This window comes from Periophthalmus magnuspinnatus, chromosome 5 (assembly GCF_009829125.3).
Source record: "Periophthalmus magnuspinnatus isolate fPerMag1 chromosome 5, fPerMag1.2.pri, whole genome shotgun sequence".
Classification (NCBI taxonomy): Eukaryota; Metazoa; Chordata; class Actinopteri; order Gobiiformes; family Gobiidae; genus Periophthalmus; species Periophthalmus magnuspinnatus.
Window position 1 is genome coordinate 2,366,567 of NC_047130.1, and position 18,133 is coordinate 2,384,699.

General features: G+C 39.8%; 1 protein-coding gene across 1 annotated transcript; it reads right to left on the reverse strand.

Annotated features, from left to right (window-relative positions):
- Positions 1-817: 817 nt before the first annotated feature.
- Positions 818-11,675, reverse strand: igsf8 (immunoglobulin superfamily, member 8). The gene is made up of 8 exons (XM_033966089.2): positions 11,546-11,675; positions 11,294-11,411; positions 8,383-8,763; positions 6,706-7,137; positions 4,923-5,080; positions 4,541-4,790; positions 3,774-4,232; positions 818-2,747 (listed from the first exon to the last, which is right to left on the reverse strand). Exons 2-8 carry the CDS (start codon positions 11,334-11,336, stop codon positions 2,620-2,622), a joined length of 1,851 nt encoding a protein of 616 aa, XP_033821980.1. The 5' UTR covers positions 11,337-11,411; positions 11,546-11,675; the 3' UTR covers positions 818-2,619.
- Positions 11,676-18,133: the final 6,458 nt, after the last annotated feature.

The window sequence follows — 18,133 nt, forward strand, 5'->3', positions numbered from 1 at the left end:
TTTATTTTTTAAGGAATGCCTTTTGAGATCCAACTTTTAACCTATATATGAATAAGATTGTTATAGAAAAATAAAACAATTCACCTCAGAGTAAACTAGCAAGTTGCAGTTGATGTTTTTAGTTTTATTGTGATTAAGGAAAGCAGCTTCTATCTTACTATGCAGCTCCCTTGCAGATATGTTCCTATCCCTTGCAGCCTTGATCACTGTTGTGTTGTATCACGGGGAACCTAGGCATGCATGTAACCCTTATCACTTTTACAAAGCCTCTGCTGTTCATCATGCTCGGTGAAGTCACACAGGAGGAAGAGGATTACTGTGTTTGTATTAGTGATGTAATGCTCTATAAACTGATATAGGATCATACCAGGGCCGCAAAGACCTGAACCGACAAACAAAGGCAGCAGAACAGATAAAAGCTTGTAAAAAGTATATTTGCATTAACTATTGTAGCAGATTTAGAAACAGTAAAAACTTCTATGGTGTAAAGTGTCTAGTGTTTGTTATGAAGACTGCATGTCCTCTTCAGTCATGCCTAAAATTGAAAAATATGAATAAATAAACATATACCGTCAAATCGACCGTACACACTTTTCATGGACAAATTTGAACTTCAGTTGTGATAAACAGTTACTTGAAAATCAGCACTATCAGCAACCACAAGTAATATGATGGTTTGCAAACGAAAGATGGAAAATATGCTTGGACAATTGATCCTTTCCAGTTACCACAAAAAATGCTGCTGGATTCTTCTATTATCATCTCCAGCTTCTCAACTTCCACTTACCCACATGAAGATAAAAAAAACCCAAAGGCCTGATAAATCCACAGTTGTTTATTGGTTTTTCAATTGGCAGGTTTACCAAAGCACCATGAAAAAGTGAACAAGTTTATCAAACTCCACACAAACTGCATTCAGGAACAGTACCAGCTCATGACTTAAGAGTGGACAAGTCATTCATACATACAGCCACAACATGTAACTTATGGACAGCTTAACTTTTCCAACTGACTAATTCCTCTTGGCACAAACTGAAATGAATTGAGCCAGAGGAGCAGAGGAGCAGAGGGGGAGGGCCATGGGATTAGAGAAGGACACAGATATTCCCATCGGAAATATGAGCCAGCGGCACCGTGCGCTGGCAGAGTGCACGTGTATCTGAGCCTTCCCTGTGTAATCATGTTGTGGGTGAGTATGTCGAAGCAGCAAATCAGCTTTGAGTGGTTGATCTGGAACAAAGTGGCTCTGGAAACAAACACAAATGTGTTTACCTGTTCATTACGAGGAACCTTAAAAGTCAGTTAAGAACGCACAAGCTCCTGTAGGATCCACATTTAAAAGCATCCACAAGATACAGATGATTACAAATGGCTACAAGTGGCTACAAATAAAATTAACACAAACAATGAGTGCAAACAAATTTGGAAAAAAACCTTTGCCTTCAGCATACTGTATCAGTGTTAATGGAGCACGAGTGGAAGAATGTGGGGAGCAGAATTCACTTAAGTGTTCACCACAAGGTGAATGTGTCCAGCAGATTTCCTGGGGCTAGCCACAGTGGCTCAAGTCATTCATTTTTAACCATGTGACCACTGGCGACAGCAGACCTTCTTCTAGTCATATGACTGGAGTGCACGGGTTCACCTCAGGCATAAGAGTCCAACATTACACTACTTTTGCACAATGCGATACAAGTAACATACAAGAACTGTTTTTCCATAGCCCAAGTACAGCAAGTAACTGTTCAACTGAAAGAAACTCAAGTAAGATGTGGACTGGGAGGCCCACATTAGTCCAAGTGCTTCACATTGGACCGCTGCAGAATGTTAAACTCGAACACAACACTACAGTCAAACAAACTGTAAAACAAAGTGACAAAAAAAAATACATGTTTCTGCTCAGTGCATTATAGACATCACCCCAATTTCTTTGCCTACATAACAAAATTATATATAGAAAAAAATAGTACATTGTGAACATACACAAAGAAAGCTTGTGTACACAATGATGGTAGTCAATGGGCTTGGCATGAGGCAGTCTTGGGTAGGTGCCTTCCTTATTAAGTCACAGGCAGACTTTGTTTACACTGCTGACCAGTGCTGCAGAGACACTTTCAAATGTTCTCTCCAACTAAAAGTCAGTGACAATGGACAACACATGAACTTATATTTAGGCAATGTTTCATGTGGGCATATGAAACCTGCAGTGGCATTTTTAAATATCTGTTTTAACTTAAAAAAAAAAAAAAAAAGTAGTGAGGGGCTGTAAACATATGGACAGTTCAAAACAGAGCAACAGTCTAGTCTATTTAGGGAATTTTGTTGCAAAAAGGCAGTATTATATTTGCAAAACACAAAATATCTACGAAAACAACAGGTGTGCACAGTCGGCATGGAGCAGACATAAAATCTAAAAAAATAAACTTTTTTTGCCTGGAATTGACTACTACAAAAGTTAGATGTATATTAAACCAAATTATTTGGCATTGATAATTAAACAAATAGATCAGAACCGCAGAAGCTAAGTGTTAGCTTAGACACTGGATCATTCCAGCCATCCAATGGAAAACTTTTCTTTTAGGCCATTCAAAGTGTAGGCAGCAGCAGATAGCATTTGTTTTATTTTCGGGCTCTCTGTTTAGCCAAGTGCCTCATGAAGCAACATGTCACAGCTGAGATGATGACAATCCCAACAAACAACGCAGACGACACGCCCACAACCAGAGGGATGAGGAGCAGATCCTCCGCTGCAGCAGAAACAAAACATGATTTACATTCAATGTACAATATATGAGATATTGTCAGTTAGAAATGCGGACCTGCCCTTGCCTGTAATCTTTTTGTATTTATTACAAATCTAGTATATTACGCATTTTTTTACGTAAAAGCTTAGGTGCATATGCGTTTATTTTAAGTAATACATTACACAATTCAAAACCTTAAAAAAACTTAAATCATTAAATGTGATCAAATAAGTAATAATATGTACACTTCAATTTAAGAGCACTAGCAAAGACCTGTACTTTTAAAGTATTGTAAAAAAAAAAAAAAAAAGTTTGGCAGAGAGAAAACGTATAGTTTTTATAAAGTATAAGGTAAGATTTTACTTGGCAGCAAAGATTAAGTACCTACACAAGTTTTACCCAACTCCCCCAAAAAGGGTCAAATGATTTCATGACATTTACACAGCTGCGTTCAATTTGGATAAGCAATAGGCTTAAACCGAGAGGGCATTTCTTGAACTATAACCCAGAAGAGCTGCTGCATAGCTAATAAATCAGACTAGGGTCATTGGGGGCAGTCGACACTACTACCACCACAGTAAATAAGAACCTACAAATGTGAAAAAGATAGAGCTAAGAGCAATGATTTTTCAACTGAAGGAGAGTGGAATACAAATACAACTCACATCTGGAGTGTCTAAATCATTTTTCAGAATATTTATAGGTACATGTCCAAACTGTTAAATGTGCACCATTGGAGAAGGGTACACCACCTGCTTGTGATGTCTTGAGATTTTATTGTTTTACTTTTAATGTTCTACAGTTTGCATACAGAGGATTTTTTTTTTTTACAATGAAAAACATCTGTCTTGCATTCATTCAGTTACAGTTACCTAGTGCACCTTAAGTTCTAACTATCTTAAATAATGTTAAGAAGAAAAATGGCTGCTGACAGACTGGGTTGTTAGGATCTGCTTAGCCAGCCTTTTCCTGTTTTTATTTATATTGCCCAAACTTGTATAAATTCTCATGACACAAAGCATTACTTACCCCGAGCATAGAGATAAACAGTCACTGTGTTCGACTCTGCTTTGACACCAGTGTTGTACCATGCTCCGTGTGGATCCTGTCCCCAGGCGTTAGCGTAGCAGGCATACAAGCCCTGGTCCTCAGTCTGGGCCACATGCACCCTTAGCCTGTAGCTGCTCATAGTTATCCGGTCCACGCTAACCTCACTGCTGTTGGAGAATACTTCGGCCACACCGTCATGCCTCAAAGTAGCTACTGGCTCAGGTGTAACTTCAATTGGTTCATCAGGCGAAGATACGTCTGAGGCTGGACTTTGATCTTTCTTTGTGATTGGTTCGGGAATGGGCGAGCGCACCCACTGCACCTGTGCCTGGACAGGGCCTGTGGTTATAATAGTCACATTGCAAATTAAAGTGATGGTACTGCCTCTTTTCAACAGGGGACCACGAGGGAGCTGAGCCACTGCGGTGACACGCACATCTGTGGGAATGAATATCACACAATTAGAGCAAAGCAATTGACAGCAAGATGTCAAAAATATGAAATTGTGAGTGTATGAAAAGGAATGACTCATTCTGAAGTGTGTGATTAGTTCCCTTTAGTGCCAAAGCATCAACATAAAATTGTCCATCAATTCCTCAATCAAACATTAAACTGCCATGTGCAGACAGAATTCTGACACTTTTATACACATATATCATTCTGTTAGAAATCGTTAGATAGAGGCTCATGGTTGTACTGGCCAATGACTTTTTCTTATTAAAATAAAAACTGAAAAAAGAATTCACCTTTAGTGCGGAGGTTGACAGTGACTCCCTCAGAGTGCTGGGAGTAGATGGGTGCTGTAGATGGACTGAGGCTTGTGTCTGGAGCGTAAAAGCTGACCGCACATCGATAAGAGCCGGAGTCTGCGGGCTGCACCGAGAACAACTTAAGAGTGTATCGGCCATCAGACACTTTCTCCAGTGAGCCCCTGCCCTGGCTCAGCTCGTCCCCCCAGCTCACCACACCAGCAGGAGTCATCCGTGCCAATTCCACCTAACAAAGTGCATATGTGCATTCAATATATGCAATATAGAATTTAGCTTAGCATTTAGTTTCCATTCACTTTTTAGCAACTTTTCTAAACTTAAAAATAATATTTTGTGTGTACAAACATAATTTGACCACCTCTTTGCTTCTGGTGCCATCACTGACCAACCACTGAACCAAGAGTCCATAGTTGATTTGAGTGGGTAATCCTTGCACCTCACATGTCAGGAGCAGGGGAGCACCGATCTGCAGTGTCAGAATCCCCTGGGGCACGGGCATCACTTTTATAATGTCACCTGTAATAAAAAATACAAAGATATAAAAACATTAATGGTATGGGAAGTGTGAGTTTAATTCAAATGAAAACACTTGTTCATAATTGTCAGTTTTATTTTTAGAGGTCAAGGGTAATGGAGCCCGTTCTAATTAAAGGTGCTTTGTTCAGTGGGAGCAAGAGAAAGTACCAGGAGAGACTCCTCCGGAACTGTAATAAAATCTACATGATCATCTTCAGTTCTAGTGGTTAGTCTGAGGAAGTTGATAACTAAATAACAACTTCATGCATTGTTTTTTTTAGCGCTTGTTTACTACTGAGCTCACAATATCTGTAGACGGAAATTTGCATTATAATAGACACGTTATCTGAGCAGACAATGGGGATGTGGGAAGCCTTTGTTTTACTAAGTGCAGTATGAGAAAACACAGGGCAGCCTAGAACTTGCGTGATGTTTAATGCTTTAACTAAACAGAACAAGAGGAATTCAAATGACCTGAATATATCACAAATCACTTTAACCACAACTTTCAGTAAAGTGCATAGGACAGGTTAGACTATCCGTTTCACTAAATAAAGTTATATTTAAGATTTTATCTCAGTTTGAAAATTTCATTTTTTTATAATTTTACTGACATACCATTATTGTTACCTAGCAACTACACTGAAAACAAGGGCCAAACATTCATAGGAATTGTGAGTATCGATAACATTTTTCTATGGGGCCAAAACCCATCATATGATATCATAATGTCTGATGGAGAGCCTATATAACTTCATGGGAGATTCACAAACATGATCCACAATTGCTGAACCTCATCAGTATTTGTAAGGGATTAACTACATTTCAACCTTTCAGCTGACACATCTATCATATGTTTGATGTTGAATAATGCCACTGCACTTTCTGAAGCCACAAAATAATTTCACTTGTATTTCTGGTGAGAGGAAAATATTGTGCCAGTTTTTGTTTCATATGGATAAGCCCAGTAATTACAAAATCCTGTAGTTACTGATGTAAAACTATGAACTTTGACTATCCAACCAACCAAACAAAGTCATTATCACAAAAACAAAGTTCCCGTTTTTACCTCTACAACTAATTTTATGTGATCATGTGTTCAAATAAGCTACTTTTCATTGCTATTTTAAGAGGCCAATCTCAGAGATGCCACAAAAATTACACAGAAAACAAAGCTTTTTTCAAATCTATGCATCTGTATAGGTTCTTATAATCACAACTGGGCAGCCCTGGATGACAACTGGCAGTTATCCAGCTGCTTAGGCAGACAGCTGTCACATGCAACACAATAATCAAAAGGGGAAGTGAGCTTCAGACGTGTCAATCATCTTGTGCTTTTTACTTATATCCTTATATATACAGAGGATAGACATACTAGAACTTTTCTCTCTTCAAAGCTCACCACAGCGAATCACTGATGTCACTGATGCAGTGCATGGCATTCCTAATACAACTGTTTTTAATACTTCTTTTTAACAAGGCTTGGAAGCAACTAAATCCCAATGCTTGTGATAACTTGTAACAGCTATAAATGCTATAAAAATTGTATTAATTTTGGGTGAAATTCAGAGCACCAATCCTCTAAGGTCAACATAAACACTGGCACACTTTCTGGTTGTACTAACTTAGTTGATTGACAGTCAAATTGCCAATATCCAGTTTTCTCTGTGCAATCTTCTGCCATGATCGATCAGGGTCCCGGATCCACTGGGAGGCCTCACAGAAATAGGAGCCCCTGTCATCTGCCTGCACCCCTCTCATCTTCATCACGTACAGGTCCTGTCCACCCTCCACGTTCCTCTTCTCCAATGTGATCTCTCCATCTTCATAGCGCTTCTGGTACAGACGTGCAGGCACAACCCCTAGCATCTTGTCAATGGAGATAATCTCTGTATCTCCGTCACTTGTCTCGCCGTGCTTCCCAAACATGACCGACAGATGAGTGAGCTGTTCCGATTGGATACTAGCAGAGCAAGTCAGAGTTAATTCAGCCCCCTCTGGCAGTGGCTGTCCTGTGAGCGAGCGAGAGTAGCTGATCTGCAGTGTGTCGGGAATCACTGTGGGTGTACAGAACAGACTATGTCATTATGTCATATTTGCCTGATATCAGAGCATTTTTTTATTGTTTTTAAAATAAGATTAAAAACATATTTTAGATGTGATGTGTTGAATTATTAAAATAATAATGTAAACTAAGCATAATTTATTAATTTCAAGTTGAGAAAGAAGTAAACCTATATAGTATGAGACGGTGTAATCCCTCATCTGTCCAGGAGTGGTTCAATGTAGAGACAGTTTCAACGTTGGCCATCTGGACATTGTTTTTGTGATCAAGACATTTTGGCTCTCACCCAGAAACCATTTTCAGATTGATGGAACTGGCTTGAAGCACTGGGCTTTATCCTAACCTGAGTTTACTAACCACAAGCCACTCATTTGAAAACAGTGAGGTGCAAACTTAAAGCGGAGAGAAGAATTAGTTTGCCTGGGGAGTAAAGGAAACTATTCATGTGAAGAGAATCCTTCTCTGAACAGAAATGGTGGACTCCAAGTCTGATATAAAATAACAGCCATTTACAGAACGCGGCAGGTGAAACAGCCAATACACAATAGGGGAATAACAACCCATAATGATGTTAGGAAGTAAACAATGGCAGGCCAGTTTAACTCTAAAACTCCCTTTGGGGCTGGACTTACTAAACACGAGTTAGAATAAAGCCCAGAGATTCAAGCCAGTTCCATCAAATTGAAAAAGGCTTCTGGATGGGAGATGATCACAAAAGCACAAAAACAATGTCCAGAGGACCACCGTTGAAACCACCTATACCTATATAGTATGAAATAGAAACTCCAGGTGAATATTCTCTGACGTTAGTCTCAAGCTATGATGAGTAATTTGCTGAAAATGTAAATTGGATCATACATTCATAGCACATTGCATTGTTAACATTCCTCACATACTGATAATAGGAACATGTCTAAGGTCCTATGTGTACTACTTTATATTTGCAGCACAATTTATAAAATGTATTGTAGAGGTGTAGAGTTCATTTGTGTCTGCACATTCACACATACAGTCTTATTTACATAACAACTTAATCCGACAACACAAACAAAAACAGACTTAGGCACAGAAAATGGCACAAGGCTGGGTCATTTTAAGCCCATGTACACCTGGTTACTAGTTTTATATGTGAGAAATCGCCTTTTTGTCTGTGCAGCCTTGTCACATTCTTATTATTCCACAGCAGGATCATTCAAAGCATTCCACTGTTACAAAAGCTGAAATAAATGACTTGTACCTTTGACGATGACCGAGCCGCTGTAGTTGCCCTGATAGGTGGAGTCCGTGCTGGGTGTGTAGCACTCGTACTTCCCCTGGTCTTCAATACGCAGCCTGTGGATCACCAGTCGGACCCGATCACCCGAATCCCTCTCCACCCTGACCTCGCTGTTCCTCACCCGCGATTGAAACGGGGCATAGGGGAAACCTGGGTCCCGAGTGGAGATGACACCCATCTGCCTCCCACCCGCATCGTCTCTGTACAAGAACCACTCAAATTCCTGTGTCCGTGGGCCTTCGTACCCCGTCACCACACAGGGCAGGGACACGGGGAAACCTGCCACGCGGTAAAGTGGTCCGATGGGTAGAGTTACATCCCGGCACACAGCACACTGGAAAACTGGGAAAGAAAAATAAATTGAGATAGATGTTCTTTTTAATAACAGCAATGGGACTAGTGTGGGTTACAGCACTCACAGCATGTTTGGCACAATCAGCCATGAATCAATAACTTAAGCTGATAAATGCCTCACTGGAAACAGATGCTTTAAATGGAAGAGTAAAAATCTTTCACTGGGCCAGCACAATAAAAACATATTGCGTATGTATTTAACTAATTGAAATCCCCATGATAAGTGTTATTTAGTTTGAATGTTGTATGTTTTAACACAACATACTCGAAATTAACAGCAGTGAACAAAACAGATCACATTGTCAGCTAAAAGTTGTATTTATTTAATGAGAAAAGACATAACATAGGTGACGTCTGTGTTCATTCAGACTTGTTAGAACCAGTGCATAATATTTTGGCTGGAGTTGTTGATTGCATGACTCAAACTTCCACAGAAATGATGAAATATCATTAACAGGAGCCTACTTCTACATTTATGTGTCTGTATTTCATTACTCCGTTAGTTTATACTAAATATGTGGCACTCATTTAAAATAATAACTGTAAGTACCAAGTTTTCTTCTGCTATTTGTGATACTTCTGCTTAGACTAGCAGTGTAAATGTCAGCACTGTGACATAGCTAAATCTGATACTCTGTCCCTGGCCTTCTCCAAAACAAGGCAAAACAAATGCTAAGAAAATGTATCCATGTTTATTTTTCATGGCACACAAAGGAGTGCAAAGAGGAACCTGGTGTGTCTTCTGAGGTGACATTATAATGCACTTCTCCCTAAAAAAAAAAAAAAAAAAGCTTTGGACACTAATTCATAACACAAAACATTTTTAAATACAAAGATGCCAAATGAAGAGCTTCTCTTTTTCTCTTTACAGTTAGAGGTGAACTATTCACCCAAGTGTGTCAGAAACCACATGTAAGATTGATGAGGCGTCAGCAGTGAGTTATTGACGCCTTTCACAGCACTCTGCAAAAATGGGGAAATTAATGGACAAAACATTCAATATCATGAGACGCCTGTGGATAGATGTAATCGGAGATGCCACAAAACTGGACATTGAGCGGGACACAAGACTGGACAGACATTTATAGTTGATGGAAGATCTCAACTGCTTTTGCTGTGAGCGGTTTCTTTTTATGCTGTAGGGCCTATACTGCTCTTTTTGCAATTCGATGGGCAGCTCTTCTTTTATGCATTCACCCAACAGGCATAATTCATATTCAGATTACAAGTTTAGACACCCACACACACACAACCAGCTGATCAACTATATTGTATTTTAGAGGAAGGGAAGATTGATCGTTCCGCATCCCCAGGTTTAAAGCCGAAATACATTTTAGATGATGCCAGTGATTTGTGATTACCCCAATTTAACAAGGTACACTCCCTTACAAAAACAAAAGCTCCAAGTAACACGCCCTAAAACTGATAACCGTGATAAATGGTTCTTGAACAACAGGAAATACTAGCTATGTGTGTTTTGTCTCTGTGCACTTACAGTACTAAAAGTGTCAGATGTAGAAACAACTGGAGCTCTGTCATGACCTGAGCCCAGTATCAACACGCCCATAATGACAAGAGAGACTAGAGGGAGGCTTAAGCGGATCAAGTCCTAATTAACATTGGGCTGATATGGGATGGGGCGGGGGCCGAACCACATCTTTTTCTTCGGACACAATGCTCACTCTGGATTAGAAACGGCACAAAATGAGGTGCAAATGTCTGTACTGAACCACTAACCTAGTCACATTCACAGATCAGGAAGTAGTAGAGAGAAGATGATTCATTTCACTGATGTATTTTATCTTATTTAGTAGATATGAAGTAGTTATGTGTCTATTTCAGTTTCAGTTCCTGGTATGGGTGAAAATGGATGAAGTATTGATACATTTTAAGTCAGTGCATAGTATTTAAAAGCATCAAGGAAATTAATAGTGTGGGTTAATACGTTTTAAACTAACTTTAAGTTTTGAACTTATTTAATATTCAAAATGTAAAATGAATATTGAATAATAATAAAATAATGCTGCACATTTTTGTAAACATGGAGGACAATCAAGTGCGCAACAACAAGTGCTTCAGACTGAAATGAGGAAATTAATTATATGCCATTGTCTGTGTCTGTTTCTCCTCAATCATTGAGTCAACAAATACAAACTCTAAAATGAAAAGAGATAAAAACCACAGGGATGAGAGATCAAGGCTGTGTCACCCTACAGAAACTATGAGGTAGGTGTTGAATGGATGAAACTGATAACATCATGTCAGTTTGGGTGTTAACTTTACTGAGGAGTGGACAAACACCTGTCCACTGGAGAGGCCTCACATGGGAATAGGCCCATAGGGAAAAACATAATCGGTATGTTAGAAAAGCAAATAAGTGTTAGAAGTATGGGTTATTCGCACTATTGTAGTTGTAAAATGTAAAGTAGTCAGCCACTCATTGCTACGTAATAATAACTAGGTGTAGAGGGCAGACTGCTACAAAGTAAACAGTATTCACACAACAGCATGGACTCACCGCCATGAAGTAACACGATTAATGCCGCCTTTATCAGAGCCATCGTGGCCTGTCCTGATGTCCAGATGGAGTTACGTTGACTGGGATTTCTCGCTGTTCATTGTCCAATACACTCGCACTGTCGGGACAAGCATGATCATAATTCAGTTTGCAGTGATGTTCCTGACACAGAAATGAAACCCAGAGCCATGAGCTATTCTCAGTGGAAGTATCGGTGCTGTTATAGGTGCACAGAGCGACATAATCAATTACCTTTATCGTGCACAAGCGCATTTGTTCAAAAGGACGACGCCTCCATTGTGGCTGGGTCAGGCTTTAGATTCTGCCGCTTGATGAGACATGCCGCGCACGGGGAGCCTGTGCTGGACGGAGACATCACAGGGGGCTGGGGCTGTGGGGAGGGACAGGAGGAGGAGCAGGAGGGGGTGCAGGAGGAGGAACAGGGGGAGGGACAGGGGGAGGAGTCCAGACTTACAAAAGGGAGGGACGTGAGTGACAAAAAGACCATGCGTAAACACAAGTCACTGCGGCGCTATTGGGTAAAACCAGAACAGTGACGATGTGGAGGTTGTTTCATGAACCAATGGAAAAAATAGAGTGATGACGACACAGATTTTTAAAAGGAGGAGTTTAAATCACTAGAGGGAGCCAAAAGCTCAATTAATTTCTACACCCTGTGGAAGGATAAACAGGCCTCAGTACATTATTTATTATTAATAAATGAATTAATGCAACATAATATAATAATCAATTATAATGTGTTGCTATATATTATTATGCAGTAGGATATTTGTATGTTTTAGCCTATTATATAGCCCACTATTATGTAAGACAAAACCTTTATTTGTTCCACAATGGACAAATTACAGGGTTGTAATGCAAAGTTCAAGAAGAGCAGAAGAATAGGAAGCATACAATGCCTGACTGAGGGCAATCTGAAGGCAATCTGATACATATGTGACTGTACAGTTTCCTGTTAAACAAACACATACACAAACAAACAAACAAATAAATCCATAAATACCTAAATACATTTTATAATAAATAACACAACACTGTGCCTTTAGTATATTGTTCCAGTGATGATTCACATTATGTTTCAGTATGGCGCATGATTACTATAGGCAGAGTTTTAGAAGGTCCTCAGGGGTGGCCCCCTCAGTCCCAAAGGCCACAGTCTCCTCAGGAGGTAGAGCCTGCTCTGGCCCTTCCTGTGCGGTGCATCTGCGTTGTGACTCCAGTTTGTTGTTCAGATGAACACCCAGGTACTTGTATGAGGTATGTATGAATGCCAAGGACAAAGTGGTTAGACTTTAGCAATGTTTTTCCAAGTCTATGACAAATAGTAAACTGCTAAAGGCACAGTACACAAAGTTGTCTATAATTAAAAAGAGGAAAATGCAATGAATGCCAATTTTTAATATGTTGGTGGGTTTCATTTTCAGAAAACTGAAAACTTTGTTTAACCACAAGATGGCGACAACATTCAATTTGACAACCTCATGCCATGATATGAACTACAAAGTCCACAAAGCTACAAAAGGACTGTGGAAATGTACGAATAATTACACTGAATAAAACGCATTAAGTGCGGGCCTATATAAAACAGCTACACAAACTAAGCACCCTTATTTCCACATCCAAACTAACACTGAGGCTTTTGACATAATAACACTGATGAGCTGAGAATGATGTAAAACAGCAAGAAAACCAGTCAACATATCTGTGGCTTCAAATGGCACCACAGTTACAGTCATGGTTTCTCCTCTCCCCACCCCCCACCCCCTTTCCCTTCTAAAAACAGCTATAAAATAGATTCTTTTTCAGGGACTAACAAAGTTTAGCGGGGCAATATTGCCTTGACTATAGCCTTGTGAGATGTGATGCTCATCGAAGGACATCTAAGGACTCACTGCAACACACTACATCCTATCTGGCCCTCGTCTCCTATGCCCTTACTTAAGACTACATGGAAACATGGAAGGCCTGCATGTGGCTGGGCACAGAGAGGAGATGTGATTAGGGAGTCCTGGGTTGACAAGGCGGCAGTGGGCTGTGCAGACTTCAGCAGGAGCCTAGAGACGCTCTGAGGGATGGCACTGACAGAGTAAACTTCCTCACACTCACAGCTGCCAATGCATCACAAGTTTGAACCTGATTAGACAGACAGGGAAAGCTATTCCAATAAAAGCTGTGATGATTGGGTCTCAGTTTACTGTTTAAATGTGATTTATAAAATGCAAGGAAACATGGTTTATTCACAGTCAAATAAGGATGAAAACTAGCGACTCATATAGCACATCTTTGCAAGTATTATTTAGGTGGCTCTGCACACGTTGGTACTGAGATGGGACCAGCTAGCCCTACTCACACTGCATCACTGAAAATGTTCATGGACCAGCACATTTCCAACTATTTGAACGCATTTTCTTTGAAGTAAATGACAAAAAAAAACATCTATTTGGCCAATATATATTATGCCCAAGTTCTATGAAATCTTTGTATTTGTGATCCCTCTCACCTTGTGCCTCCACTCCCACTCTGTCTCCGAACAGGCCAGGGCAGACTAAACTGTGACCTAGTGGAGACTGCCTCTAATTACCTCTACCCCAGTCACTAAAGCAGGCCTGTCGTCACTGGGCCCATCACCGTGTGTGGCATCTGTATACATACGCATTGTCGCTTTTGGTTTGTATATCTTTCTCATACATTATTTTCATTGTCAATATTTCTTTTTCTTGTGTTTGTTTTAATTTCAATGCAATTTACAAAAAGCCATTGGATTTCATGTCTGGACAGATATAAATATATACATAGGTCTTCTTTCCTAACATACAATATATAGCCCATTTAGACCCAGTCGGCGCTGTATTCCTGTCAGCAGTTTTATCACCGTGTCTTTCTGCCCCAAAACACCTCACTCACAGCCAGGAGTGACTGCAGTGAGCGCACCACAGCTAGACCAAACACCAGGTACAGCTAATTTACTGCCGGCAGGATATTAATAACTTTCTCTCAAAGGGCTTCTGGCCATGTAGGTTTCCTGTCTTTATTACACAATGTAACAACAATTTTTAGTAAAGCGTCTGACCACATAGTTTGATTTAGTTTGGTCACTGTCTGGGACGCCAATGTGTGAGCTTGATCAGTCCGTTTTTCTTGGAATCGACACATGGGGTTAAAATATCACCACAAAAACAAAGAAAGAGAGTGACTTTTTTCTGTAACACCATAAGAAGGAAAGCAGATGTCATGCTATAGTATGGTGAATGATTTTACAGTTCCCCAACATGTTCAGCGATACATTAAATAAATCACACTGTCTAATGCACATTACAGTGACACACATCCTTCCAACTGCTTCACAATAAATACAATATTGATGAATGGTCGATGTGGACACAGATGCATGGCAGCAAGAGTAGTACTTGTAGCAATAGTACGGATAACAGACTTAGCACTTGTAAATTGCAAAACTAACATTATAAATAGAAGCATTTTGGCAATGATGATTTGTATCTTGTGTCTTTCTACTTCAATTTAAATAATAATAGTATATATACAGGAGTATGGATCTGAAACTACTGTAGTTGTAGTAAATATGAAAATTTGTAGTTTCGAGTAGTTCTGTAAAGCATTAGGAGCGGTCCAATTGGCTCGGGATGTGGATTGCAGCCGACTGCCACAGAATGCTGTCCAACAGAAATACAAATACAACATCTAATGGGCAATTTGGTGGACATGGGGAGAGACAGAGCAGAGCAGAGGGGCAGGAGACGAGAGGAGAGGAATTGGAAACACATGCAGTAGTCTTTCCCCTCTCTCAAGCGCACAACCACACAACAAAGACAGGACAGGGGCCAGAGTTGGTGTGAGGCTGAGGTGATGATACATGAGCTGAAGTTTAAGAGCAAAATTGACATGTTTTTTGTATAAAATGTGGTCATTAATTTAAAACAGACCAGTTACAAATATTTATCAACAGCACAGGCTACTGTTCATCCACTCGTGCCGCTTGGCATTGGGCTGGAGTCATGTGCCCAATGCCAAGCGGCAATGAAGGATAAGTCAAATGCAGAGGACAAATTTTCCCACTGGGAAGTATACCTTGACAGTAAAATTATCTAAATACTTTAAGTCATTCATAGAAAGGAAATTTGATAAAATTATTAAAATTAAGATGCATATATTTTGAAAAGCACATGTGTAGTCATTCCAAGTTGCCCACCTGTTTGCAGCCTTGCCCTATGCGCAGGCACAGCTCTGCACTAGTGTGATTAAAGCTGAGCGGGTGTACGTATGTTTCATCAGTTTACTGCTCCTGCTGGTGGTGGTGGTTAGGGCACAGGACCAAAGGGGGTCCGACACAGACAGACGCCGGCGCTGGTCTGGAGCACTGCCCGAGGACTGCGGCTAAAGCTGGAGGAACTGTGAGGGGAAATAAAGGAAGAATGATCAATGACAGTACAAACACAAGAGCACAAAGGGCTTCTTTAAGAGCCCATCATGTGTGTAGTACTATCCATGACTGTTTGACAAAACAAAAGATATTTTTGCAGATGTATTCACAGCTAAGCAACACAGCACCACGAAATAAACCTAAATACATTCTGATTGTCCCTGCATGTGTTTTGAGGTGAACTGGTCATTCAAATGCCCCTAATGAATAGCTTTCTGTGACTAAAAAGCCACTGTCCACATTAAACCTCATTAATGAGCTGCTGTAACAGGCTGGCAGGGCTTATACAAAAAAGAGCAAACTAATAACTCATAAAAGGGTCACTTCATCAGTTCATCAAAATTTCTAAGAACACAAAATGTCCTGTCGCTTTGAGAAAAAGGAAAAGCTGTCAAAACGTTGTTTTGTTTTTTGTTTTTTCTTGGTTCTCAAACTGTTGTACTAGTGCTTCCAACTAGAGATCAACTGATATGACTTTATTATGTCAATACCAATGTTTCTGAATCTAGAGCAGCCGATGGCCAGTAAACTTCGCTAATATTTTGAAGCCGATATATAGGACAGATTTTCATTATTTCCTCCAAATTATAGTGTAATATGTTATATGTAGTGCTCTGCAGACAAAAGTACAATAATAAAGTAAAATATTCCTATAGCAATGGTTTTAAACATTCAGTGCCCTGTCTCACCTCAAACCTATAAGAAAGCAGTAGTTATGGACAGTATCTTCTGTTGCACTAAAGTGTTCAAATCAAGCACCTTGTTTCTCCTTTAGTCATGTTTTTCAGCCTAGACAAATTATCTGGAGCAAAAAGTTGAAGTTTTAAGACCTACAGCGATATACAGACAGAGCAGATATCGATTTATCGTTCTGCCTCTGGTTCAAATACCAGGTTTAAAATTTAGATATTTGGAGATTAACTTGAGATCCAAACAAGAGTAAAAGAAATACAACTGAATTATATTGTATATTTTGGTATTATAGCAATGTCTTAAATTTGGGCAAATGCAAAAAAATAAATAAAATATAGCTTTCAGAACAACATCGAGAATTGAAACTAAACATTTTAAACAAACCCTTTTTTTCATTTTTTTTTTACATGAGTGGAAGTGGGGCTGTGCTGCCTGTCGCTGGAGGGCTGCTGTGGTTAGGGGCTAAGGAAGAAGACCAGGAACAGGGGAGCGGAGTCTCATTAGGCAGCGCAAGTTTGGTGCCTCCGCGGCCTGCTCACATTCAACCACACTGGGCCTTTGATGAGGGCTGGAGGATCGGCCCAATCGGTTCCACATGAGGCCAGCGCAGACACACGCCAGATAGAGATAGATGGAGATAGACGGAGGAGTGGGACAGCGGAGACCGAAAAAGAGAGAGAGAGGGAAGAGGTGAGGCGGTTGATGTAAGACCAGGCGCAGTGGAGTAGTTGTGACAGGCCAGAGGCAACAAGCAATAAACAGCAACAGCAGGAAAGGGCAGTGAACAAGGAGCTACTGAAAACTGTTTTTTTTTATAATTCAAAAGTACAAGAGCGGATTGAGTCGTTTCAAAGGAGGGCAAAAATATGAATGTGACTATGCATATATTTGCATCACACAGAAGTCATTGCTCTGGATGTCCAAACAACTCTCGGAGGTTCCCCCATGTGTAGCTTTTTATTTTCGTCGAATAATTACCAGTTCATGCTATATTTTAGTAAGTATAGTGCTCTGTTTGAGCTTAGAGGAAGACTGAGTAGTTTAGTACAAGGAAAAATAAATGCACAGATGCTAATGTTTTCTTGTTTACTTTCACATGGGTTTGATTGTGATAATAATGTGACAGTCTTTAGTGGTTCTTATCCATATTCTCTCCTCTTCATCATCAGTGGACCGAACAATTGTCGCCATACCTTACTGTTTGTCGAGGAAAACCTGCAGGAAACTATTAATTGCAGCAGCCATGAAGGTCACAATTAGTAAGTGTTTTAAAGGAATCAAAACAAGTCTGCTCTGTTGTAACTGATCCTACTGGTAGCCAATGTAAACAGTACCCTATGTTCAAGCACATGGTCAAAACTGTTAAATATGTTGTATTTGGTCAAGTTTAAAGTCCAAAATTTTCATATGTTTTGGATTGAAACAAGCAAGAACCGCAGAACACCTGATAAGATGATGAAACAGGTGTAAATACAGTCAAAACAAGCCTACTGCATCACTATGAATTACAGGGTAAATGAACCATGGTTTTATACAGTGCAAACCCTTATTAATAGTTAAAACTTGTCACATTTTATTATGAGGGGAAAAAAATTTACACAAAAAACCATGCAGTTGGTAGAAGGAATAGTCATAAACCACAGTTAATATTAAGCAGGATTTATGTGAAGTGTTGATAAAAAGATTTT